This window comes from Castor canadensis, chromosome 3 (genome assembly GCF_047511655.1).
Source record: "Castor canadensis chromosome 3, mCasCan1.hap1v2, whole genome shotgun sequence".
In the NCBI taxonomy this organism is placed as follows: domain Eukaryota; kingdom Metazoa; phylum Chordata; class Mammalia; order Rodentia; family Castoridae; genus Castor; species Castor canadensis.
Window position 1 is genome coordinate 69,913,801 of NC_133388.1, and position 27,803 is coordinate 69,941,603.

At 38.3% G+C, this 27,803-nt stretch overlaps 1 protein-coding gene and 1 pseudogene across 1 annotated transcript; one reads left to right on the top strand and one right to left on the bottom strand.

The window, feature by feature from the left end:
• Window positions 1-3,061: 3,061 nt before the first annotated feature.
• On the bottom strand, window positions 3,062-27,401 carry Psma6 (proteasome 20S subunit alpha 6). Its single transcript, XM_020180776.2, has 7 exons — window positions 27,217-27,401; window positions 10,645-10,739; window positions 9,933-10,014; window positions 8,666-8,821; window positions 7,806-7,984; window positions 6,146-6,240; window positions 3,062-3,284 (listed from the first exon to the last, which is right to left on the bottom strand). The coding sequence occupies exons 1-7, from the start codon at window positions 27,290-27,292 to the stop codon at window positions 3,227-3,229; spliced, it is 741 nt and encodes a 246-aa protein (XP_020036365.1). The 5' UTR covers window positions 27,293-27,401; the 3' UTR covers window positions 3,062-3,226.
• Window positions 22,963-23,079, top strand: LOC141422055 (U6 spliceosomal RNA; annotated as a pseudogene).
• Window positions 27,402-27,803: the final 402 nt, after the last annotated feature.

Consider the following 27,803-nt stretch of genomic DNA (forward strand, 5'->3'; position numbering starts at 1 on the left):
TAATGGCCACACATAGTATTACACAGTATTAATGCTATGTAACTTGGTTTAGAAACTATTGATTGTATACACATTGTGCATCTCTAATTACTTCTCATCACAAATTTTTACAATAGAATGACTTCTTTTTTTGGTGCTTATTTCCAAGTTTTCCTCAAGAAAGATGTTTATACTTCCATCAGCAGTAGCTAGCTCTTAGTATACTCCAACAGTTCTTTTTAAAAGCAGATATTTATTGAATTTTTGCAATGTACCAAATACATTATGTAGTTTTAAATTTTAGTAATTTGATAGAAAATATAGTATCTTGTAATTTGCATCCAAATTGAGATGAAACATTTTTTTCAAGTTTATTGACTAGAAAATATTCATTACTTGTCTGTGGCGAACTGTATTTTTGCATTTGTGTATTTTCTTACTATTTTAACTTTATGGTTGGTATTTCTCTTTATTCTTTTTCTTGGCAGTTTTGGTGTGTGTGTGTGTGTGGTACTGGGTTTGAACTCAGGGCCTACACTTTGAGCCTCTCCATCTGCCCTTTTGTGTGATGGGTTTTTTTGAGACAGGGTCTCTTTGAACTTTGTGTCTGGGCTAGCTTTGAACCTTGATCCTCCTGAGTAGCTAGAATTACAGGTGCAGTACTGGTGTTCGAACTCAGGGATTGCACTTGCTAGTCAGGTGCTCTACCACTTGTCACAAACCCCATCCCAGACCTTCTTTTGCTTTTATTCATTTTTCAGATAGGGTCTCACATTTTTGCCCAGGGTCAGCCTTGACTTCAGTCCTCCTACCTATGTCTCCTGTGTGGCTGGGATCACAGGTGTGTACCACCATACCTGGCTTATTGGTTAAGATAGGGATCTAGCTAACCTTTTCCCCAGGCTGGCCTCAAACTGAGATCCTCTCGATATCTACCTCCTGAGTAGCTGAGGTTACACTCGTGTACTACTATACTATACCCAGTCCTGATTGGTGTTTCTTTTTGATTTTCATTTTTTAGTATTTTCTAATTAGCTAAATTTTACTTTTTTTTTTGGTGGAACTGGGGTTTGAACTCAGGACCTTACTCTTGCTAGGCAGGTGCTCTACTACTTCAGCCACTCTGCCAGTCCTTTTTTGTGTTGGGTGTTTTTGAGATAGGGTCTCTTGGTTTTTTTGCCCAGGCTAGCCTCAACTTCTTCCTCCTGAGTAGCTAGGATTGCAGGCGTGAGCAACTAGCACCAGGCCAAATTCTACTCATACTATTGTAGACAGTGTCTCACTATTTAGCCCAGGCTGGCCTTAAACTCACCATTCTCCTGCCTTATCTTCTCAGTTGCTGGGATTACAGATGTGAGCCAGCATGCCCACCTTTGTATTTTTCTTAATCAAAATGTTATTTGGGTAAAAAATTCTTAAAAGATTTAAAGCATTTTCTTAGCACTTTGTGTAATATTTTTTGCATTAATCCTGTTATCTGTTCCAGATCAAAAAAACCAGTTCAAATACTTAAATTGATCTTTCCTATTTCTTCCAGTTAGGCTTAAATTATGTAACCAAATTATTCTGTTTAATTCAAATCCATCTAGATTTTTCTATCAAATTAATAACTTGTACTTTTCTACCCCCAAAAGGAATCTCCTAACAGAAAAACTTAGTTATCTGTTCACTTATCATCCATGATTACAGAGGGAATGCAATCAGCCAAGGCTTTAAGGGTATAGCTCAGTCTGCTCAGGGAAGTAGCTCTTCTATAGACTCCACTTTCAAAATGGTGCATCTTTACAAAGCCTAATGGATTTACATGGGTAATCCCAGAGAAGTGGCCCCTAAACTGAAAGAACCTGCTTCCCTGTTAAGGAAACTTTTCTACCCTGACTCAGCTCTGAAGAGGATGTGGTTGATGAAGTTTCCTGCTTCTAGTGGTCACATGTTTACATGGCCTCCCTGTGTGGTCCTGGTGGCTTGCACAAACGGGCAACTCGAATTCGGGTGTTGGCATTTTATTTATACAGCAACTATACACCTGTGTGAGGTTAATAACATTAATCTTGCCCAGTGCAAATGAGGACATGTAATGTATGAGAATTTTCAAGAGTTTTGGATATAACAATCAATGGTTCAGTTCACTAGGGAATCACTGTAGAAACTTAAAAACTTAATTCTGTACCCTAAAAAATACCCAAAGGATTATCCTGAATATAGTTTGTTCTTTCCTCCCTCTTGACATTGCTAATAATGTTATCTCTAATCCCCTTATCGTCTGCTGTCAATTCTTTTTTTTTGGCAGAACTGGGGCTTGCTAAGGAGGCGCTCTACCACTTGAGCCATTCTGCCAGCACTGTTGTCAATAGCTAATCTCAAGGAAGCAAAAAATCCTACAACTTTTCTAGCCCATTTCCTGAAGGTAACTACAACTCCTACTTTAAAAAACATGGCTTATATTTTTTGTGGTACTGAATTGTTTAAAAAAAAAAAAAAAACAAAAAACTAAGGGCCTCATGCTTGCTAGGCAGGTGTTCTACCACTTGAGCTGCTCCTCCAGTCCTTTTTTGCATTGGGTATTTTTGAGATAGGGTCTCGAACTACCTGCCCAGGCTGGCCTTGAACTGTGATCCTCCTGATCTGTGAGTACCTAGGATTATAGGCATGAACCACCAGCGTGCAGCACTGTTGCTTACTGCGTACAGATTAAATGTTTATCTCAAATTGCTGAAGATGACTGGGCTGTAGCTCAGTGGCAGAGCATGTGCTAGCTTGACTGAAGCCCTGTGTCAATCCCCAGCACTGAAGAAAAACAAACTTTACCTAATAAAGACCAATCAGGGTAATCTTTCATGGAATTTCAAATCTAGGTTTAGGAATATCCCATTGGAATGAGGAATAAAAGAAAAGGCTTGTCTCACATGCCAGATTACAGTCAGAGATGGCTTCGAAGTCATCTATCAATTATGCCATACTGCTAGTTTGAATTTTGGGTTAAGTTACTTAAGTCAAGAAAACTTGAATATGGAATACTTAGCAATCTGCATGTACTAAAGGTTTAATACTAAAAACTGGAGGTAAAAAAGACAGGATGCAATTATTTTCCAAAAGCACTGGTTTTACTTATACAGAGTCCTAACAACTTCAGTGGTAGCAGGAGTGGGAGAGGATCCTTTTTCAATCCAGGGACCTCTAAAATGGTGGTTTGCTGTTACCAAACAGAGGCAAGTGGCATCATGGATGTAGTAAACTAATGACAAGCTCAGTCTCTCTCTGCTAGAGCAACAAGATGAGCGTCAATCTCTGCTTCTGTAAGAATCCTAGAAGGCAAAAGGGTAAAAACCACAACTGTTTACTTAAATGTTTTTTATTCTGGAAAATTTTAAGCATATACCAAAGTAAGATAGCACAATGAACTCCCATGTACCTATCATCCAACTTAACAACTATCAATTTATAACCAATCTTTTAAAAAATCTAGCCAGGTGCTGTGGCTCATGTCTGCAATTCTAGCTACTTAGGAGGCAGCGATCAGGAGGATGGTAGTTCGAGAACATCCCAGGTAAAAAATTTGTGAGCCCACATCTCAATCAATAAAAAAGCTGGATGCTGTGGCACACACCTGTCATCCCAGCTATGTGGGAAGTCTGAATACAAGGAACACAGTTCAGGCCAGCCCAAGCATAAATTTGAGACCCTATTCAAAAGTTAACTGAAGCAAAAAAGAGCCAGAGGGCCTGGCTCAAGTGGTAGAGCACTTTCGAGTAAACTCAAGGCCCTGAGTTAAAATTCCAATACCACCAAAAATAACAACAAAGTCTATAAGCCCGTTGAGTCCTCCAGCAGATTTGGAAAAAATTCCCAGACAGCATGTGAACTTCATCTATGATGAATAAAAATGTTTACTTTTGTAATATCAGATCCAGAATTAGGCCTTTTGGAAATAAAACCCTTAACTGTAGGCCAGATAGAAAATATTTCCAAAGAATAATGTAAAGCTAAACTGTATATACGTTATTCAATTTGGCATGGATGACAAAATGTCTTTATCCCTAGTATAATTCAAGTTTGCATTAGCTAAGAATGAAAATTCATTGAGAAACCTAAAGTATTTTTTCAGATCCAGCAGCCATTCATGAAAATAAAATTATAATTCTATATATAGTCTATTAGCCACAGGTGCATGTTGACCATAAGATATTCTCTAAATATTTGCCTTGAAAGGAATCAGATGCTTTACAACCTTGTTGATGTGACCTGTTACCGTTGACTTCTAACAGTGAAATTCATTAAAATGACATTTTTAGTGCTACTTGGGGCAAGATTAAGTAGTTTATATAGTCATTTATACTAATACTATATATTCTAATTACTATTTAGGTATACTCACTATCATTTATGAATGACAGAAGGGCTTTTGTTTTGTAGTGAAAGTTATTGCAAAGTTTATTAGGAAAGGAATACACTTTCAATAGACTGAAAGCGGGTCACCTCTAGGTGCAAATAAAATTTAGAAGGTAATAAAAAGCTCTCAGAAAAAAAAAAAAAAGAACTAATGCAGGTTCTTTAGAGAGCCTTGTAAATTCCTTCTGCTGGAATTTTAATATGTAAGAAAAAGGGAACCTGACAGGCATGGTGATGCACACCTGTGATCCCAGCACTCAGGAGGCTGAGGCAGAAGGATCTTGAGTTTGAGGTCAGCTTGGGCTACATAGTGATAGCCCTTCTCAAAAACAAAAACACAGAGAACAAACAACAGAAAGGCTACACTGAATTGCTTATTTCTCAATCCTATGAGTTTTTAAGACACTCATCTATGTCACTTACTTGGAGGCAATCAAAAGAGCAAAATATGGCGGCTCATGCATATAATTCTAGCTAATAGGGAGGCTGCGATCAGGAGGATCTCAGTTTGAGGCCAGCCCCAGCAAATAGTTCTTAAGACTCCATCTCCAAAATAACCAACAAATGGACTGGAGGTGTGATTCAAGTGATAGGGTGTCTGCTTTGCAAATGGGAAACCCTGAGTTCAACCCTTGGTCCCACCAAAAAAAAAAAGAACAAACTGGAAACAGTCTTCAAGGTGTTAGGCTTAGTTCATCACCTTCCACACACAACCATGATCATGTGTCCTTACATCTGTGATCTAAGAGTACATATATGAAACAGTTAAAATGTCTCCCAATAGTTCCCTGCATCTGTAGATTTAATTGCATGCAAACCACCTCATAGACTGCTGGGAGGATTAAATGAGCAGACTGATAGTTCAGCAACAAGTATGCATTTGAATCACAGAAACTGATGTGTATCCAGTTACTCACTCAGTAAGAATACACAAGCATCCTGCATCTGCAACTCAATTAGCTATATTCACAATCTGGAGTTTCCGGAGATTTCCGGATGAATACTCTGATATGTATCAGTATTTCATATTGCTCTTCAAAGGTCCACTTAACCACTGAATAACCAAAGCCCCACCTGAAAAACCTGTAAACTATTACTTTGGGAACTGAATTTCTATTGGCGAGGCCAAGGTGTTGTACACACTAGGCAAGCACTCTATCACTGAGCTACAGTTCCAGTTTTATTTCACTTCTTATATAGAGAGTTAAGTTGTGTCACCTCTAGTGTTAGATACTAAATCACTCTGAAAAAGGAAAAAGGCTGTTAATCTGTCTTAAAGAGACTGTAATTAATGTTTTTGGTTTTTGCAATGCTGGGGATAGAGAATCCAGAGCCTCGGGCATGCTAGTCAAGCACTCTACCACTGAGCTTAAACCCCGAACCCTTCAATTAGCTTTTTTTTGGGCAATACTGGGGTTTGAACTCAGGGCCTTGCGCTCTACCACTTCAGCCACACCTCCAGTCCAATTTTTACTTTTTTGAGACAAGCTCTTGCTATGTAGTCCAGGCTGCCCTGAACTCAGGATTCTCCTGCGTCAACCTCCCAAGTGCTGGGATTACAGATGTGAGCCACCACGTTCAGCTTTCTAGTTAAGTTTTAAAGCAGATCTCTCGATACTAAAGAAAAAAAATACTATAATTAAAGTTCAACAACCCTCCCTCCCAACTCCCCATCTCACGTTATAGGACAGGTGGACTCAAAGGTGTCCAACTTTCTAGTTTGGAATTTTGGCACTTGACAAACTTCTTTAAATACATGACTAACAATGTAACTCACCTGAATTTAGGATTTTCAACTGTAACTACTCCAACTTCTATCTCTGAAGGTTTGAAATCAATTGATAGGACAGTAGACAGGCATGTAATTGCAGTCTGAAAAAAGTATAATCATTAAAATATATTTTTCAGAGATTCTATGGTTTTCTTACCTCAAGTTCATTAAAATGAGTCCATCACAAAACTATTCATTTCTGCTCCCTGTTTCAGTGACACAGTTCTAAAGCCACATATTAGTAACAAATTGCTTAAGCAACTTTAAACTGTTGTCTGTCAATAATAAACTTGCTTCTATTAAATCAAGCCATAAATTAAAGAGGTACATCAAACAAAATAGGACGATTTATACAAGGTGATTTGCTCGAAGACCACTATATGCAAGGCACCGTACTTAGCACTCTGTGTGAAATGGAGAGTGGATAAAAAATGATACAGTCTGTACCTTCAAGAAATTTACAGAGTAACAATTTAAGAAAGCTTTAAGTTGTTTTATATGTGATATAATTAGTGTAACTATGAATTACAACTTAAAATTTAATTGTTGAATTTAAAATTTAAATGCTTAAAAAACATTTAAACAAAGCATACTATCTTCCAGATGAGAACTTAACATCTCCTCTTATAAGATAAACCGCCAACCAAATATAAGTATTAAATAGTAATTTTTTTTTTTTAAGACTTATCCCAGGCTGGCCAACAGCTATCATTCTCTATATTACAGGTGTTTGCCACCATGTCTGGCTTTAGAAAATCTTTTTTTTAGTGGTACAGGGCCTTGCACCTGCTGGGCAGGAACGATACTACTTGAGTCACATCCCAAGTCCTAGAAGGGCTTTAATCCCATGTCCTTATATCCAAAACTCTACTAAGGTTTATTATTTATTTACTTACTCATTTATTTAGGTGCTGGGGGCTGAACTCAGGGCCTCATGAATGCTAGGCAAGCACTCTACCACTGAGCTACACCCCCAGTCTGGTTTTAATTTCTTGATAGTATAAAAGAGGCCCATTTACAGTCTAAGAGTACTAATTAGTTGTGTTAGAATTTCATAACTAGAGGGAGGTAGCCTAAATAATGTATACACATAAACGTAAAAACGATACAATAAAATTAAAAAAAGGAAAATTTCAACTTGTTTTGTCAATTTAAAATTCCAAACCACAATAAATAATCTCCCTTAAGAACCACGGAAAAAGTTAGCTCTATTTTTACATATATATCTATCTTTTTGCCAAGATATTCTATGAACATATTCTTTTACTAGAAAAATTTGCTTCAGGGAGAATCTGGTATGTGGCTATTTTCTTTAGGACCATAAAAGCAGTCTTACTGACTCCTAACCTTTTTTACTTTTGTTATCAGATTTAAACCTAATTTGAATCTCTCAACCCATGCAAGACTTCGAACCTATTTTTACTTATATGTGTCTGTTGAAAGTCATTTTAAATACATTATGAACTAAAATAGGAATTAAGTGACTATAAGCATTTTTATTTTCCCAAGTCTGATGAATGATATCAATTTTATCATAAGCTTCTAAACTTGAATCTCAGGAGAAAACCTGGGATAGCCCTTGGAGACTGTTAGTATGCAAATATTCTCATTGTTCTGCGAGGTTTTTAAAATTTCTTTTTATAGTCAGTTGCTTTTGTTGACTTACTTCCACTGTCTGCTCAAATGTCCAGTCAAATTTCTTCTTCACTTTTTTTTCAAGGAAGCTGGTTGACTCAGTTTGTTTGACTCCTGCTGCTGTAGCCTTAAACCCACAGTAGTAGCCTGCAGGGTCACACTTGTACACCTGAGGTCCTTGTTCTTCATCTATACCAATTAAAATCATACCTAAAAAGAAGACCCTAATTAAATATCTTCTACCTTTATACAACAGAGTTTCTCCTTTCTTGGTAGTATCACAGATGTTGTTAATCATTACTTTCACCATCAACTTTAGGATGTTTTAAGAAAACTGATAAACAAAATATAGGTTTATCACCACAGATAAATTTCTCATTTGCAAGGTTATACTACAGATTTTTAACAGTTTGAACATTACAAACACAATTTACAAACAATTTTTCTTATCATTGCTACTACCCAAAGCTTGTCTAATTTAAACCCCAATCCTTTATCATGCTACCTGAACAAATAAATTTGGAGGACATTTTTGTTTATCTCTTTTGGAAACAAATAATGAACAACAGCATCATTGAAGGCTCTGAAATGTTCAATGTCCTGTTGTAGACTGACCTATTTAACTCAATCATTCTTAAATTTATTTGACCAAGGACTATTTTCTTGTCCTTTTTCTCTCTTCTTCTTTTTGCAATAGGACCCTGTACATGTTAGGCAAGCTCTCTACTGCTTGAGCCATGTACTCAGCCCACGTTTTTTTTTTTTTTTTTAATTTAAAAGATACCAATTAAGACTCCAGGGAACCCAAGTGTTACTTAAATATTTTTATACGTGCTCTCTTAACGTAATTACAATTCACTAATTATTTGGAAGACTTCTAAGCATACTTACAACAACCAAGTGGCCTCATTTCAGCATTCTGTGTGTAGACTTGAGAAATATCAGCAATTCTTTTACACAACATGTCCACAGGAATCTCATAGCCATACTTGTATTTCCAGTTAGCTGCCTCATAGCGTGCCCTCTGTACCTGGGACCTGCTATCAGCTTATAGCATAAAAAAAAAAAAAAATCCAAAGATTTACCACTTAAGAAGGAAATAACGAACCTGAAAGCCAATCTCCTTACCATATATATGTACTTACCTATTACATCTAATACATCTCTATTGTGAGTTAAGGAAAGGAAAGCCACTATGGCCTTTTCTCCTACCAGTGAACAGTGACTGACTTGGCAACAAATACACAAGAAAGGAAAAGGAACTCTACATATTTTCCTTTTATGTTGAGCCCATTCATCAGTAGTCAAAATTATTTCTACAAATGTCTACTAGCTCCCAAAAGAACAAGCCTGAGAAAGAATAATCGCTCTTGGTCTTTGTGTTTTAGGCCTGAATTTTTCCTTGACTTCAGATAATAGAAACCCAAAGTCATTTTTGTAGTAATTTTCACCCACTTTTAACCAGTGTCATGATATGAGTTAGTTCCCCTTAAGCCACTAATACAGCATTTATGAGGGGGCCTCAACTCAGTTTCCTTAACAGTAGTATAAAGACCTAATTCCACTATGCTTACAATTTCAAAACAGCTTACAAGCTGGACATGGTGGTACATACCTGTAATCCTAGTACTCAGGAGGCTGAGGCAGGAGGATCTCAAGTTTGAGACTGGCCTGGACTACAGACAGCTCATAATATTCTCAAAATATTGATACTAACCTTGGAAGAACTGTAAATCTACTTATACCTGAATATCAGGCACTGAAAGGACTTTTTTTTGGGTGAGGTAAGGACTGGAGTTTGAATTCATGGCTTCATGCTTACAATGCAGGCGCTCTACCACTTGAGCCATACCTCCAGCCCATTCTACTGTAATTATTTTGGAGATGGGGGTCTTGAGAACTATTTGCCCAGTCTGGTCTTGAACTGTGTTCCTTCTAGCTCAGCCTCGCAAATAGTTAAGATTACAGGTGTGAAGCAACAGTGCCTGACTTTATTTATTAATTTATTTTTGGGTACTGGAGTTTGAACTCCGGGCCTCACACTTGCTAAGCAGACACTCTACCACTTGAGGTACTCCAGCCTGACTTTAAAATTAATACAAAACTAAAAAATAATTTTAAGGAAATAACATATTTCAAGAGACATCTAGTTGATTACCTGTCATTCCGGTCATCACACAGCCAATGTTTTCAGTTATCTTGAACAAGTGAGTCACTGTGCTGGAATCCAGTAATTTGTCCTAATGAACAAAAATATTGGGGTAATTAAAAAAAAAAGCCCAAGTTGGGGGGGAAGGGGTAAGAGGGAGAACAATGGAAGGGCTAAATCCAACTAAGATTGTATTTTAAACACATATGTAAAAATCACAATGTATCCCCCTGTACAACTATTATATGCTAAAAAAATCATAAAAAAACCCAAGTTTCTGTGCAGTTATGAAAAAACAATACAATGTAAGAATAAACTAAACTATTTAATGAAAGTTACTAGACACATATCTTCTGTTAGTTTTATAGTTAAACAACTTTATTTTTTTTTATTTTAAAGAGGTGTATGAAGACTCTTTTCCTTTTCTATCTGTTTCCTGTGATCTTAACCAAACTAGTCCCAAGGTCCTGGAAGACAAAAAACTTAGAAATTCCATTGTGCTTATTATAATCATGCCACAAAGTTAACATGTCACTTCTGTCTACTCAGCTAAACTGTATATAGATGCTCAATAACCACTCCTTGAATGACTAATAGGAAAGCAGAGTCAAAGCAAGAGTAACGTTAATGTATGTAGGTAGAAATATACCCTTGTAAAAATTCATGAAAAATTCTTGTATTACGTTCTGTAATAATGGACTATTTGGGCAGTACTACTTACAGGTACTTTCTTCTGTGTGACAATTACTGCACAGTCTTTTCCTCTGACAGCTACTGATGTAAGGCCACCCTGGTTAATAGCCTTAAAAGCATATTCTGGAAAACAAAATAGGTTTTTTAAATCATGGAAAAATTTACCATAGATTTAAGCAATGGAATAATAAAATCATAAAAAGAATGAGGTCAAGCTATGTGAACTAACATGAAATGCCACCCAAGACATGTAGTTAAAATAATAAGCACGATAACAAATTACCATTAAATCAAGTCCATTTCTTTCCATTTTCATTTTACTGAAATAATTTTCATTAGGCTCAAGTACCAAATTTTCAATGAAGTTTTAATTTAGTTAATTTTGATCATTGCAAACCTTTATCAATTATGTTTTATCATTTTAAATTTGTTTTGTGGACATTATTTCTACCAAGTCTGGTTTTCCTAGGTCAAATATAGCTGCTCTAAAATTTCTTTAATATTTCTGTTAACTTTTGGTCAATAACTAATTTGACCACATGTGGTTTTAATTGGTGTTGTTACTGTGCATTGATTTTTTTTCTACCAAGATGAATTTCTCTGGATCATGGTTTTTGCAATGTTACTACATTCAACAGTTTGTTTAGTTTATCTGTAACAAACTTCAGCTTGTTCACTTTTAGGTGCTGACAATTCGTCCCATGGGCTAAAACATTGAAATCAAAATGGTAGCATAAAAACAAACTACTGTGGCCCTGTGCTGTTTAGTTGATAATGACTGTCTTTAGAGAGGTAAGATTACAGAGAAAATTATCACTTGTGCTATCTATCTCTGTAATATTTTAACTTAATAAACATATTTTGTAATTAGGAAAAAGTAACAAAAAAATACATGCTCATTGTAGAAAAATGGAAAAAAAACCCCAAGATATTTAAAAAAATTATTTGAAATTTGAATTATTATTTATACATTATTGGCACATAACAATTTCAAAATTCTGTCCTCAAGTGTTATTCTGGGCACTGGCTCTGAGAGGCCTCACTGTCCTCTCTATATAGGGATATACTATAAAACCAAAGGATTTCCTTTAACAGGAAGTATAATAAATATATTAACTATTTCTAAATACATATATATTGGAGAGGAAAAAAGGGACAAAAATTCTTTGAAAAGCTGGGCACCAGTGACTCATGTCTATCATCCTAGCTACTTGGAGGCTGAGACTGAGAAGATTGTGGTTTGAGGCCAGAACAGGCAAATAGTTCTCGAGATCTCATTTCCAAAATAACCAGAGCAAAATGGGCTACAGGTGTGGCTCAAGCTGTAGAGTTCCTGCTTTGCAAGCACAAAGTGTTTAATTTAAACCCCAATCACATAAAAAAAAAATCTCTGAAGAAAAATTACCACTGAAGAAATTTTCAAATCTACTTTAGATTTAATTGGTTAATTATAATAGCTAATTTTTACCATTCTACTGTATTACAAGTAACTCCAAAAATAGTTTTTTAGCCTGGTGCAGTGGCACACACCTGTAATCCCATCTAGTTGGGCAGAACTAAGGTCCCTAAATAATATACCCTTTGTTTCATTCCTGCTTTAGAATCAGGAGCTAGTTGTGGTGGCATGTCCCAGCTACTCTGGAGGCTAAGGCAAGAAAATTGCTTGAGCCCAGGTGTTTCAGACAAGAAGACCCAGTGTCAAAAAAATCCACCCCCCCCCAAATTCCAAAAATGCCAGAGTGGTGACTCATACCTGTAATCCAAGCTACTTGGGAGGCAGAGATCAGAAGGATCACAGTTGGTGGAGGCTAGCTAGGGCAAAAAGTTAGCAAGACCCAATCTCAACAAATTAAATTGAGGGATGGTGGTGTGTGCATGTATCTAAGCTATGCAGGAGGCACAGAGAAAAGATCTTGGTCCCAGGACCTACACTAGGCAAAAACACAAATTCTGTCAAAAAAATAACTAAAAGCAAAAATGAATGGGGGTGTGTGAGGTACCCCCCTTCAAAAAAAAAAAAAAGGAAAAAAATACAGTTTTGAAACTGCTTCTCAGTTCTGTTTCTGATATGGCTCATAAAGTTTTTATCAGAAAGATCTTCCGCATTAGACACTACAAACTTGTACTTGTAGTCCTAGCTGTTTGGGAGGCTGAGGTGGAAGGAATGCTTAAGCCCACAGTTTAGATCAGCCTGGGCAACATAACAAGATCCCCATTCTCAAGAAAAGAACAAAACAAAATAACCCCTACAAACTCTAAGCAAAGTAACACTAACCACCTGAAGACACCAGTCAGATTGTAGAGGGAGTCAATACCTAGGGAAGGGAATGTATGGCGTGAGTTTCACACATTTTTGGCAGCAGTCAGTGTTAAACCCCCACAGCAAAGTCATTTTGGCCTAAAGAACTAGAGAACAATGTGGGGTAACTGTAGCTGCTAGAAAATGAGAAAGAGAAAGGAGAGCACCAACTTTTTTTCTTTTTGGTGGGTTTGAGGTTTGAACTTCGGGCTTCATGTTTGCAAAGCAAATGCTCTACCGCTTGAGCCATACCTCCAGTCCGAGTCCCAACTTCTATGTATGAATATTGCCCAAATCTCTGTATGATTCCATAGCTGCACATTTACAAAGCAATGTTCAACTACCATAGTAAGGATAAAAGAACTAAAGTGAGATGAAATGCCATCCAAGAGCTAGACTTTGTAGCTTGAGATAAAATCAAATTAATTGCCTACTAGAATAAAACAAAATAAGCCAACACTCTTTGAAGGAATGTAACAGAATCTAAAGGCTTACATAACATTTACAAACTGTCCAGGCTAAAATCTAGAAGTACTCAACATACACAAAAAGAGAACAAGTCAAATTAAAACACCAAATACAAAACAAAATGTATGTGATCCATCCTCAAAAGACCAATGCTAAGATGACAAAGATATCTATTAGCAGATAAGGATTTTAAAACAGCCATTATCCTCAATGACATAATGGAAAATATTCTCAAAATGAAATGAGACAGAAAACCTCAGAAGAGAAAGACAAAAGAGACACAGAAAATGTAGAATTGAGAAAAATACAGTATTTGAAATAGAAAAATTCACTGAAATTTTGCAGAATGGAGATAATAAAGGAAAGAATAAAGATGAAAGTGAACGAAATTATTCAGTCTTAAGAAGAGAGGTTGTTGGGCTGGCAGACTGGCTCGCCTTGCAAGCATGAGGCCCTGAGTTCAAACTCCACTACTGCCAAAATAGAGGCCAGATTTTGTGAGGTCTGCCTAAAATTCCAGCTCTTGAGAGGCTGAGGCAGGAGGATTGAGTTAGACTCCAGTCTGGGTAACAGAGCAAGACCCTATCTCAAAGACAGAGAGGTGGGGGGGGGATAGGGGGAGGAGGAGGAGATAGAGAGAACATAGACTGAATAAAATAATGAATTTGTGAGTCAACATCAAATGCAAAATGTTGAAAAAACTGAAGAAATAATGTTCACAAATGTTCCAAATATAGCAAAAGCATCAACAGATATAAAGACTTCTCATAATGGGGCTGGATATGGTGGAACATGCCTGAAATCTCACATCTTAGGAGGCAGAGACAAGGGAGGCCAGCACAGACAGAGTTAGAAACCCTATCTTAAAAACAAAATACAAAATGGATAGCATGACTCAAGTAGGTTCAATCTCTAGCACTGCAAAAAGAAAAAAGATATTTCATAATATAAGAAAGACACAACAATCATAAATGTATATGCATCTTAAAAGATTCCAAATATATGAAAGAAAAATTGACAAAACTAAAGGGAGAAATGGCTAACCCCACATAGCTGAGGATTTTAACACTGACATTCAGTAACTGGTAGAAGTGGGGGGTGGGGGGGAGAAGACATACACAGTCTGTATCACAGGACTAACCATCTTGACCTAGTGCTATCTGTAGAATATTATTGCCAATAACTGAAGAAATAAATGCAATCCTTCTTTCCCTATGCACATGACCCATTTACCAAAACAGATGATATTCTAGGCTGTAAGTCTCAGTAAAAATTCAATAATCCCTAAATATCTGACAATTTAAAAAATATAATTCTAAACTGGGTGCTGGTAGTTCATGCCTATAATCCTAGCTACTTAGGAGGCTAAAATTGGGAGGATTGTGGTTCAAGGTCAGTCTGGGCAAATAGTTTGGGAGACCCCATCTCCAAAAATAACCAAAGCAAAATAGACTGGAGGTGTGGCTCAAGAAATACAGTGCCTGCTTTGCAGGTGTGAAGGCCTGAGTTCAAACTCTGATCACATTTAAAACAAAAAAAAAAAGACAAACAACCCTTCCCCCAAACTTCTAAATGTTCCATGGGTCTTCAAGTATAGGTCACAGAACTTTCAGAAGAAATTTAAAAATATTTTTATTAATATCAATATCAAAACTTAGAGTGTGCAGCTAGGACAGCAGAGAGAATTTTATTGCTGTTACAAACATGACTCTAATGTGGCCTTCCTTCCCCTCCAATCTCTGACAACTGGTAGTAGTTACACCTTTTGTGTAATACCCTCCCAGAGTGTGGGCAGAACCTGTAGCCTCCTCCTAGCAGAATAAGGCAAAGGTGATGAGATTTTATTTTCCTGGCAACATTATATAAGACTGTCTTGCTAGTAGATTAAATCCAGAGATTCTTATTGTAGGCTTGAAATAGTACATGGTCTCCTTACAATAGCTAGAAAGAAGGTCCTCCACTCTATAGCAAAAGAAATGAACTCTGCTAAGAACCCCAGTGAGCTTGGAAGCAGACTGTTCTTGAAATCAATCAGCAAAGCTGGTTTTCTGAACAAAAACAACAGAATTATATAACCTGTAGTAGGCTAGAAAATGGCTTCCCAAGAGATCCACGTCCTAATCCTTGAACCTATGAACATTACCTTATTACAGCAAAAAGGGGGAGGTCTTTGCAGCTATCATTAAGAATCTTGAGATAGGGAAGAGTATCCTGGTAGGTCCTAAATACAATCAAGTGTATCTTTACAATTGAGGCAGACAGAAATTTAACAATAAGAATAAGATCACAAGCTTAGGAATTGCTGGCAGCTCCTGAAGTATAACTGCGAAGCAGGAATTTTCTCCTAGAGCCTCTAGAGGGAGTATAGCCCTGTCCAGTACCTTGATTTCTGGCCAGTAATACTGACTTTGGACTTCTGGCCTCTGGAACTATGAGAGAATAAATTTGTGTTGTTTTAAGCCATCAACTGTGGTGGTAATTTGTTAAAGCAGCCACAGGAAACTAATACAAACCCCAAGCTAATCAAAAAGATAAGGAAGAACACAAATTACCAGTATCAGAAGTGAAAGACGGGTTATCACTATAGATATAGGGATTATAAAGACAGAAAGAAAATATTAAGATCATTTCTATACAGATGATTCTTGCATCTGGGTCACTATGCTTGACCTCACTTAAATTTCAGTACTATATTTTCAATTGTTTGTTTCCTGTTTTTTATCTAATTGTTTAGAACATGTCTTGTGTCCATCCTGTGTCGCCAATCTGCTTCCCCACTCCCCCCAACCAGATTTTGTGCTTGCTATGCAGGTGCTGTACCTCCTTACCGCTTTACCTACACCTCCAGCCCTTTTTGCTTTGGTTATTTTGGAGATAGTATCTCTCTTTTTGTCCAGGCCAGCCTGGAACACATCCTCCTCTATTTTCTGCCTCCAACCATTATTGAGATGACAGGCATGTATAATCATATCCAGCTTTTTTCTGTTGAGATGGGGTCTTCAAACTTTTTTGCCTGGACTAGGCTGGAACAGAGATCCTCTGGATCTCAGCCTCCCAAGCTAGAATTACAGGTGTTGAGCAACCACTGCCAGACTAGAAAACAATTTTGACCTATAAAATATTCTACCTATGGAGTGGGTACTGGTTTATAATAGTTAGCAACTTTCCTCTTACATTAAACTTTTTGTTTATAGGCCTTCATCTTTCTCCTACCCATTTTTTTGCTTCTTAATGCTCTGACCAGAATGCCCTCTGGCCCATATCTCTACCTAGCCAAAGTCTGCCCTTACCCCTCAAGTCTCTTCCATTTTGATTGTCCAAATAAGGAAGGAAGGAACTATGGTAATTTAAAAGTTCACTTGAAACCAGTCGATACTCTATTAAAGGTTGGTCACTGACCCAACCTATCTTACTCTCCTTGGTTTAGAATGCAAGGTTTTCCTATGGCAGTATTATAATCAAACCCCTCTTGTTCTACTAAATAAAAAGATAAAAAAAAATAATAATCCCAGGACTGGTAGACTGGCTCAAGTGGTAAGAGTGCTTGCCTAGTCAGCGTGAGGCCCTGCGTTTTGGGGGCTCAGTGTTGCCCCCCAAAAAAGATTATTACAAAGTAAAGGGAAAAAAGAATCCTAGGCAAGTAAGTATTGTTGACAAGGAAAAAAGTAGTAAAAAAATATGCAATTTCATAGAATCATTTTAATTAACAAAAAAGAAAGAGATCACATTAAACAAAATCAGGAGTTTGTTTTTCTAAGGAAAATGTTCTGGTAACACTTGACCTTCATTCCCACATAGCAATTGTTCTACAGAGCAAAAATTACCCAGGACTCTGGGAAAGTGTTTTGCACTTTCCTACAGGTCCCATTAGTACATCTTACCTAGCCTTTTCACTCACTGGTATAACTTACCTGTTCTATGTCGGCATTGTGCCTGCCACTTCTGCACTAAATGAATACTTTCTTATTGCTCAAATAATGTGAAAGGTAAATACACAAAAGATAGACCCCCTCCCCAATATTAAACTTTTGAATTATTTTTTTCTTTTTGGGTGGTACTGGGGTTTGAACTCAGGGCCTCATGCTTGTTAAGCAGGTGCTCTACCACTTGAGCTATGCCCCCAGCCTTTTTTTTTTTTAATTTTTATTTTATTCACATGTGCATACAATGTTTGGGTCATTTCTCCTCCCTTCCCCCTGCTCCCTTCCCCTCCCCCCCACCCCCTCGCTACGTGGCAGAAACTATTTTGCCCTTATCTCTAATTTTGTTGAGGAGACAGTATAAGCAATAATAGGAAGGACCAAGGGTTTTTACTAGTTGAGATAAGGATAGCTATACAGGGCATTGACACACATTGATTTCCTGTGCATGTGTGTTACCTTCTAAGTTAATTCTTCTTGAACTAACCTTTTCTCTAGTTCCTGGTCCCCTTCTCCTATTGGCCTCAGTTGCTTTAAAGTATCTGCTTTAGTTCTCTGCGTTGAGGGCAACAAATGCTATCAAGTTTTTTAGGTGTCTTACCTATCCTCACACCTCCCTTGTGTGCTCTCGCTTTTATCTTGTCATCAAAGTTCAATCTCCTTGTTGTGTTTGCCCTTGATCTAATGTCCGCATATGAGGGAGAACATACGATTTTTGGTCTTTTGGGCCAGGCTAACCTCACTCAGAATGATGTTCTTCAATTCCATCCATTTACCAGCGAATGATAACATTTCATTCTTCTTCATGGCTGCATAAAATTCCATTGTGTATAGATACCACATTTTCTTGATCCATTCGTCAGTGGTGGGGCATCTTGGCTGTTTCCATAACTTGGCTATTGTGAGTAGTGCTGCAATAAACATGGATGTGCAGGTGCCTCTGGAGTAACCTGTGTCACAGTCTTTTGGGTATATCCCCAAGAGTGGTATTGCTGGATCATACGGTAGATCAATGTCCAGCTTTTTAAGTAGCCTCCAAATTTTTTTCCAGAGTAGTTGTACTAGTTTACATTCCCACCAACAGTGTAAGAGGGTTCCTTTTTCCCAGCATCCTCACCAACACCTGTTGTTAGTGGTGTTGCTAATGATGGCTATTCTAACAGGGGTGAGGTGGAATCTTAGTGTGGTTTTAATTTGCATTTCCTTTATTGCTAGAGATGGTGAGCATTTTTTCATGTGTTTTTTGGCCATTTGAATTTCTTTTGAGAAAGTTCTGTTTAGTTCACTTGCCCATTTCTTTATTGGTTCATTAATTTTGGGAGAATTTAGTTTTTTAAGTTCCCTATATATTCTGGTTATCAGTCCTTTGTCTGATGTATAGTTGGCAAATATTTTCTCCCACTCTGTGGGTGTTCTCTTCAGTTTAGAGACTATTAATTTTGTTGAGCAGAAGATTTTTAGTTTTATGAAGTCCCATTTATCTATGCTCTCTCTTAGTTGCTGTGCTGCTGGGGTTCCACTGAGAAAGTTCTTACCTATACCCACTAACTCAAGAGTATTTCCTACTCTTTCCTTCTAACAGTACTTCAAATAGAGGTGAGCAACATGAAAGTCTGATTAAGAAAAAAATAGAACAGTTTATGGAGTCAACTCTCTGTATAGCTATCCTTATCTCAACTAGCAAAAACCCTTGTTCCTTCCTATTATTGCTTATACTCTCTCTTCAACAAAATTAGAGATAAGGGCAAAACAGTTTCTGCCGGGTATTGATGGGGTGGAGGGGAGAGGGAGGGGGCGGAGTGGGTGGTAAGGGAGGGGGTGAGAGCAGGGGGGAGAAATGACCCAAGCATTGTATGCACATATGAATAATAAAACAATAAAAAAAATAAAGATTTTACATAAGGGAAAAAAAAAAGAAAAAATAGAACAGTTTATGGGCATTTTAAAGGCATATTTATTTTTTTAAAGTCAGAATTCAAATATTGGTGTTGACTAAAATTTCACAACCTCATTAAGACCAATACCATTTGTTAATCTGTTCTTGATTGTTCAACATTATGGAAGAAAATAAGCCCACTTCTCGTTTTTTAAAATGGGTAAAATAATAATGGATTATATACAACCTCAAGCCTCCAATATTCTAAATTTTAACTTAAATATGTAGTAAAAAACCTAAAATGAATATTAGGTTGCACCACATAAAATTGCCATTTTTAAGCCAGGTGCCAGCAGCTCATACCTGTAATATTAGCTACTCAGAGAGATCAGGAATATTGAGGTGTGAAGACAACCTGGGGAAATAGTTCGGGAGACCCTATCTCAAAAAAACCTAACACAAAACAGGGCTGATGGAGTGGCCCAAGTGGCAGAGGGCCTGCTTAGCAAGCATGAGTTCAAATTCCAGTTCCACCAGAAAAAAAAAAGGAGAGAACTTGCCATTTTTATGTATTAAAAAATGGTCAAACACCAGTAGTTTCATATCATTCTACCTAGCAATAAACCATTAGGTTAGTATGCAAATTGCTTTCTTGCTCTCAAACAAAATAGGTAATGCCTGTTTTGTACACAGATTATTTTTCACAGGAATCTCTTACTTACTTTGCCTCCTTCCCTACAATTTCCCCAGCATTTCCTCAACTTCTTTGAGATTCATTTATATAACACTAGGTAAAAAACAGAGGGTAAGAAAAGGTACTATACCAAAAGTTCAAGATACAAGACAACAGATGACAGTGTGAGCAGTTCAGATTGTGATGCACAAGTTTTACATATTATCTAAGATTTCTAAGGTGCTACCAATTATTAGGAATCCAACTCAAGTCTTTTCCCACTCATAACTTTGTTTAAAGTGTTGCACTGAGTTTTGGGATATAAATTTAATGTTCCCCCTATATAAACACAAGCCGGAAAAATAAAAAAAACAAAGTTTGGTTATTAAAAAAATGAGATATTCAAGACAGGCGCTGGTGGCTCATGCCTGTAATCCTACCTACTTGGGAGGTTGAAACAGGAAGGATCATGGTTCGAGGCCAGCCCAGAAAAATGTTTGAGAACCCATTTCCAAATTAACTAGAGCAAAATGGACTGGAGGAATGGCTCAACTGGTAGAGCACCTGCTTTGCAAGTGCGAAGCCCGCAGTTCAAATCCCAGTCCCATTAAAACAAACCAACCAACCGCTGATATCCTACTAAGGCAAGTAGATCACCATTTCAATTCTATGTGACTTTGAAAACTTTGTTATTAAGATCTTTAAAGGCTTTTTATTCTGCCTTTCCCTAAACTCTAGACTACATCAGAAAGTATGGTTCATTTCATAGTGTTTCCTAATATTTTATTTTTTAAAACAGTGATCCTCAAGAGAGTAGGATCATTAGAAGTCCTGGCATTGAACAAGGGTTGGGGAGAACAACATGAGTTTTGAAAATATAAAAGGGTTTGATCCCATGCCTTTTTTGGTATAGACATGTATGTACACACACATAAGTTCTTTCTTCTCCCTCCCTCTCTCCCCTTCCTTCATTCCTCCCTTTCTTCTTTCCTCCCTCCGTCTCTTCATTTCTTTCTCCTTCTCTCCTTCCTTCTTTTTTTTTTAATTTTAATTTTTTTTATTATTCATATGTGCATACAATGCTTGGGTCATTTCTCCCCCGTCCCCACCCCCTCCCTTACCACCCACTCCGCCCCCTCCCTCTCCCCCCCACCCCCTCGATACCTGGCAGAAACTATTTTGCTCTTATCTCTAATTTTGTTGAAGAGAGAGTATAAGCAATAATAGGAAGGAAAAAGGGTTTTTACTAGTTGAGATAAGGACAGCTATACAGGGATTTGACTCACATTGATTTCCTGTGCATGTGTTACCTTCTAGGTTCTTTTTGATCCAACCTTTTCTCTAGTTCCTGGTCCCCTTCTCCTACTGGCCTCAGTTGCTTTTAAGGTATCTGCTTTAGTTTCTCTGAGTTAAGGGCAACAAATGCTAGCTAATTTTTTAGGTGTCTTACCTATCCTCAAATCTCCCTTGTGTGCACGTGCTTTTATCATGTGCTCAAAGTTCAATCCCCTTGTTGTGTTTGCCCTTGATCTAATGTCTGCATATGAGGGAGAACATACAATTTTGGTCTTTTGGGCCAGGCTAACCTCACTCAGAATGATGATCTCCAACTCCATCCATTTACCAGAGAATGGTAACATTTCGTTCTTCTTCATGGCTGCATAAAATTCCATTGTGTATAGATACCACATTTTCTTGATCCATTCGTCGGTAGTGGGGCATTGGTAGAACCAACATAGTAAAAATGTCTATACTCCCAAAAGTAATCTACATGTTTAATGCAATTCCCATCAAAATTCCAATGACATTCATTAAAGAGATTGAAAAATCTACCGTGAAATTTATATGGAAACACAAGAGGCCACGAATAGCCAAGGCAATACTCAGTCAAAAGAACAATGCTGGAGGTATCACGATGCCTGACTTCAAACTATATTACAATAAAAACAGCATGGACTGGCACAAAAACAGACATGAAGACCAGTGGAACAGAATAGAGGATCCAAATATGAAGCCACACAATTATAACCAACTTGTCTTTGACAAAGGCGCTAAAAATATACGATGGAGAAATAGCAGCCTCTTCAACAAAAACTGCTGGGAAAACTGGTTAGCAGTCTGCAAAAAACTGAAACTAGATCCATGTATATCACCCTATACCAATATTAACTCAAAATGGATCAAGGATCTTAATATCAGACCACAAACTCTAAAGTTGATACAGGAAAGAGTAGGAACTACTCTGGAGTTAGTAGGTATAGGTATGAACTTTCTCAATGGAACCCCAGCAGCATAACAACAAAGAGAGGGCATAGATAAACGGGACCTCATAAAACTAAAAAGCTTCTGTTCATCAAAAGAAATGGTCTCTAAACTGAAGAGAACACCCACAGAGTGGGAGAAAATATTTGCCAGCTACACATCAGACAAAGGACTGATAACCAGAATATATAGGGAACTTAAAAAACTAAATTCTCCCAAAATTAATGCACCAATAAAGAAATGGGCAAGTGAACTAAACAGAACTTTCTCAAAAGAAGAAATTCAAATGGCCAAAAAACACATGAAAAAATGCTCACCATCTCTAGCAATAAAGGAAATGCAAATTAAAACCACACTAAGATTCCACCTCACCCCTGTTAGAATAGCCATCATTAGCAACACCACCACCAACAGGTGTTGGGGAGGATGTGCGGGAGAAAGGAACCCTCTTACACTGTTGGTGGGAATGTAAACTAGTACAACTACTCTGGAAAAAAATTTGGAGGCTACTTAAAAAGCTAAACATTGATCTACCATTTGATCCAGCAATACCACTCTTGGGGATATACCCAAAAGACTGTGACACAGGTTACTCCAGAGGCACCTGTACACCCATGTTTATTGCAGCACTACTCACAATAGCCAAGTTATGGAAACAGCCAAGATGCTCCTTCCTTGTTCTTTCTTCTCTTTTTTATGTAGTGCTGGGGATTGGCCCCAGGCCCCTGGGCCTTGCATATGTTAGGCCACTGAGCTACATTGCCAGACCTCACATTAATTTCAAATCACAATGAAGAGGGTATGAAAAGTCTGGATTTGAGAAACACTGCTTTAAGATAAGATTTGTTATGCTCACATCGACAGCACATATACTAAAACTGGAACAATACAGAGAAGATTAGCATGGGTATTGTGCAAGGACAACATTCAAATTTGTGAAGTGTTCCATTAAAGAAAAAGTTTTTTTTTTTTTTTTTTTTGGCGAAAGAGGCAAATATAATCATGTGCTGCCTAAATACATTTCAGTCACCAAAAGACTACATACAAAGGTGGTCCTTCAAGATTATGTCACCTACTGATGTAATAGCCATGTTAGTTTGTGTAAGAACACTATGAAAGCTGGGCATGGTGGTGCACTTCTATAATCCCAGTACCAGGGAAGTTGAGGCAGGAAGATTGCAAGTTGGAGGCCCACCTGGCCTCAGAGTGAGTTCAATACCAGCCTGAGCTACAGAGCAAGACCCCATCTCAAAAAAAAAAAAGGGGGAAGGAGGGCGCTTGGGGCATGACTCAAGTGGTGTGGTAGAGTGCCTGCCTAGAAAGCAAAGACTGAGTTCAAACCCTAGTACTGCAAAACGAATAAACAAATAAGCCAGGCACCAGTGGCTCACGCCTATAATCCTAGCTACTCAGGAGGCAGAGATCGGGAGGATCATGGTTTGAAGCCATCCCGGGCAAATAGCTCTCGAGACTCTATCTCAAAAAAACCCAACATAAAAATGGGTCTAGTGGAGTGGCTCAAGGTGTTCAAACTCCCATACTACAGTAAATAAATAAATAAATAAATAAAATCATTGTAGGACTAGGGAAGTGGCTCAAATTGTAGAGTACCGGCTTACCAAGTGCAAGGCCCTAAGATCAAACCACAATATTGCTCCCCCAAAAAGATATTCTCATTCTCTCTTATTCTCTCTCTCTACACACACACACACACACACTCTCCCATGTATATCTATATGGACACTCTATGATGTCTATGCACATGATGAGATCAACTAACTAGGTATTTCTCAGACTGCATCACCACTGTTAAGTGACATATGACTATATTTCTCAGCTCATGTATTTATGAAACTTCTGACTCCATTTGTATTAGCTACTTGTTTCTTGACAGCACTGATCACAAAAACATGTGAGTGCTTAGCACATGCTGAGCAATATTCAAAGTGCTTTGTGTCTATTAACTCAAAAATCCTTACAACTCTATAAGCCAGGTGGAATTACCTCTACCTAACAAATGAAGAAAGTTTTCATAGTTTAGTTGGTGTTGAACTCAGAATTCTGGCATATACCCAATGTTATTTCTCCATTTTACTTAGAAACTGTCCTTTTCAATTTTTTACTTGTTCACTTCTGAGTTACCTAATGGCATGCTCCTTCTCAGAAGCAACCAGACAGTGCTTGCTTCTACCAGGTAGGCAAATCCAAGTAAGTGATTGATTCTCTCCTCCCTTGGTAGATCTATGCAGCAAAGGATCAGTAAGTGGAATGGGGGTGGTGGGGAGGGACACTAAAAGTAGCTAGGCTTCCCAGTTTCCTCATTGGTAACTTGCGGGATTCCTGAAATTAGTTTTTTTTTTTTTTTTTTTTTTTTTTTTTTGATATTGGGGAACTCAGGGCCTCACTCTTGCTAGGTAGGCGCTCTACCACTTGAGTCATACCTCCAACCCTTTTTGCTTTTATTTTTCAAACAGAGACTCACTTTTATGGCCTGGTCAGCCTGGATCATAATACAATTTATGCTTCCAGAATCACTGTAATGAGTAGCACCACCATACCTAGCTTTTTAATGGCTGAGATGGGATCTGGGGAATTTTTTGCCCAGGCTGGCCTCAAACTGCTATCCTCCCAATTGTTGACTCCCAAGTAGCTAGAAGCTACTGTATTTGGTTAAAATTAAATTTCGAACAGATGTTCTACAATTTCTAACACATGTCTGAGCACACACAATTTACATACACATGTTAGAAAAAATTTTCAATAGTTTCTAAAGGGTATAAATTTTTTTCTTTTAATTTTTTTGAGACAGGGTTTTACTAGGTAGCCCAGGTTGGCCTTGAACTCATGACCCATCTTCAGCCTCTCAAGTGCTATGATTACAGGTGTACACAACCATTCCAGCTGGGTAGAGATTTTTTTTTTAAGTCTTTTTCCCTACTTCCTGGAAACAAATAGTCAATGTTGTAATTTTCAATTATAAATTATGTTTATAATTATGGTAGGCATTGTAACTTTAAATTTATACCTCTATTAACTTTAGATTATTTATTTACTCATTTTTTTTTTTAGGTGCTAGGGACAGAACCCAGGGTCTTGGGGCATGCTAGGCAAGTGCTCTACTACTGAGTGATACCCACAACTCCTGAATTATCTTTTGAGTCTCAACTATGAAAAATGAAGAGCATCCTCACTGTTCTATTACCTTTACTTCACTCATCATCACCCCATTTTCATTATATTATTTTTCAGCTGTCAAGTTAACAACCTGCACTTCATGATTCTCAGATTTGTCTCTGGAGGATTTTAAAGTTTATGAACTAATACACATCATTTACAGTATTGAGTAAGTACCTAGATTTCACTGGTGAACTAACTATGGATGGATTCAAAGAAGGGTAAATAGTCCATGTCTACAAAGCTAGTAATTTAACAGATCAAGCAAATGAGCCAAATAACCAAATAGGCATTTAATAATTTACTGGGCACTTAGTATGTTGACAGACACACACCAAGCACTGTACATACACTGCCTTATTTAATCCCCAAAACAACTATATAAGGAGGAATTATTACTAGCCCAATTTTGCAAACAAAAGCTAAGGTTATATACTTGCCCAAGCACAGCAGGGACTTGAATTCAGGTGTGGCCCCAGGACCTGAACTCTTCATCACTATACTGCTTGCTCACACTAACTATTCTTTCACTTTCTTTTTCTTGACAATGTCTAATTAATGCCCTGAATAGCATAGAGAGTGTGCTATTCAACACAGCATAGATTAAAATCATTCTGTCTAGATATTAAACTTATTTTGAGCTACCTGTTTTCTACCAAATGGTACTAAAAAGACACTACATGGAGTCTTTCTACTCACCAAATACGGGAAGCATTGAAAACCATGCTTTATGGCCATTTCTCACAATGCAGTATATAGAAGCAAGAAAGAGGTGTAAGTGTGGCCTTTTCTGTTTACAAACTAAAAAACCACAAAATAGAACATTCAATAGTCTAAAATAGCAAAATTCTTTAATACGAATAAAAACATAAAAATGAAACAGTTATTGTCTCTTACCTTTGATCATAATTTTGAACTGAGGTGAATTAAAAGAGTTACTCCATTATTCAATATTATACCATTTCTTGCCACATTTATACATTATGTACTGTCATAGTGGACCAGTTTCATTCAAAGTTATCTTTAACACTTTTGTTAAAATTTACAGGTGAATAAAACTTCATTTATAGGCCAACTCTATGATTTTTCAACAAGGCAACTGCCTGTCTTTGCCAAGGCAAATTACTCAAAAAACAAAACAACAAAATACTCTCTTGGACCAAATTTAAATCAGGCCCTTCTATCATGAAAGTCCCTATGGCAAGAGGTCAAAGGTCGGGCTTACAATCATAACCTAAACCCTGGCACTATTTCAGTTCATTAACTGAAGCTGTTCTTCAGCAATAGCTAACAACGCAACCTCACCCCCAACTCAGAAGCCGCCTGTAACTCTAGGCGCCCCTACACAGATCGGGCTAAAAAGGGCTGTGAGACTCAAGAACCACTACATAGCCGAGACTCTGATCCATCTCCCAGCTTCCCAAAGATGTCTTGGGCTCTGCACACACTTGAAAGCAGGCACTTTTCGTTTTTCTTTTTCGTCACTCCCTTACAGCACCGAGCTTTGGTATCTTTGTACCAGGACCGGCAACAGTTCCTGGCACAACGGAGTCTCTGAATGACCTCCGTGGAACTGACCCCAGGTCAAGTAAGAAGGAAATCTGAAAGGGGGCGTCTTAGTTGCGAGGTCAGGGGGTCAGGAACTCTTTGGAGAAGGTGAGATAGAGGGCCTACCCAGGCCACAATGGAACTAAGGGGTCTGGGGAAGACAGAGGCGAGCATTACAGCCCACCTTCCTTAACTCTTGATTGTGCGAGCTGTGAAGAGAGCCAGGCTTTCGCCTCGGATTCAAGCCGGCCTCCGCCTTCTCTCTTCCCAGCTCCCGCTCTGCTTTAGCCCCAGACTAAACTCAAGCCGCTTCTCCTAGCTCCAGGCCGAACCATGACAGGGCACTTCGGGTGGACCACAGGAGGCCCCGGTTCACTCACCTACTTGGTACAGTCGGCCCTCTGGCGAAAAAATGGTAATGTGGCGGTCAAAACCAGCGCTGGACCCACGGGACATATTGGTGCACCTACTACTTCAAGCAGTCTCCGTGCCCTGTAGCTCCCGCACTAGGTGTACAAGCCCCTCCCGGAAGTTGCAGCAACTGCTTCCGGGGCACCGGCCGGGGTCCTTCCGGTCTGGCACGCCAAGCTGACGGGTCCTCTCGTGGGTTCGAGCGAGGAGTGTTCCAAGGCCCCGCCCCGAATGGGGGCAGGGCACTGAGCGCTAGAGGTCTCGAACGTGCGCTTGCGTCAGACGTGCGTCTGAGCGGCTTTTGAAGATGAGGTGAAACTTGGGTCGTGGCGTTTTAGGCCTTTCATCCGGAGAATGAATTGACTGAAGCCAGAATGGAGGATGCCTTTTGGAGGCCCAGAGTAGTGATTCGCCTATCACTATGACCTAAGTGGACCGTGAAATCAACACGCTCTCGTTAGTTTTTGCTCCTTGTATCATTCTGACTCGAGTGTTTTGTTTTCTTCCTAACCTCACTTCCCTTCCAACGACCGGGGCGGGGGGGGAGGGGTGGAGA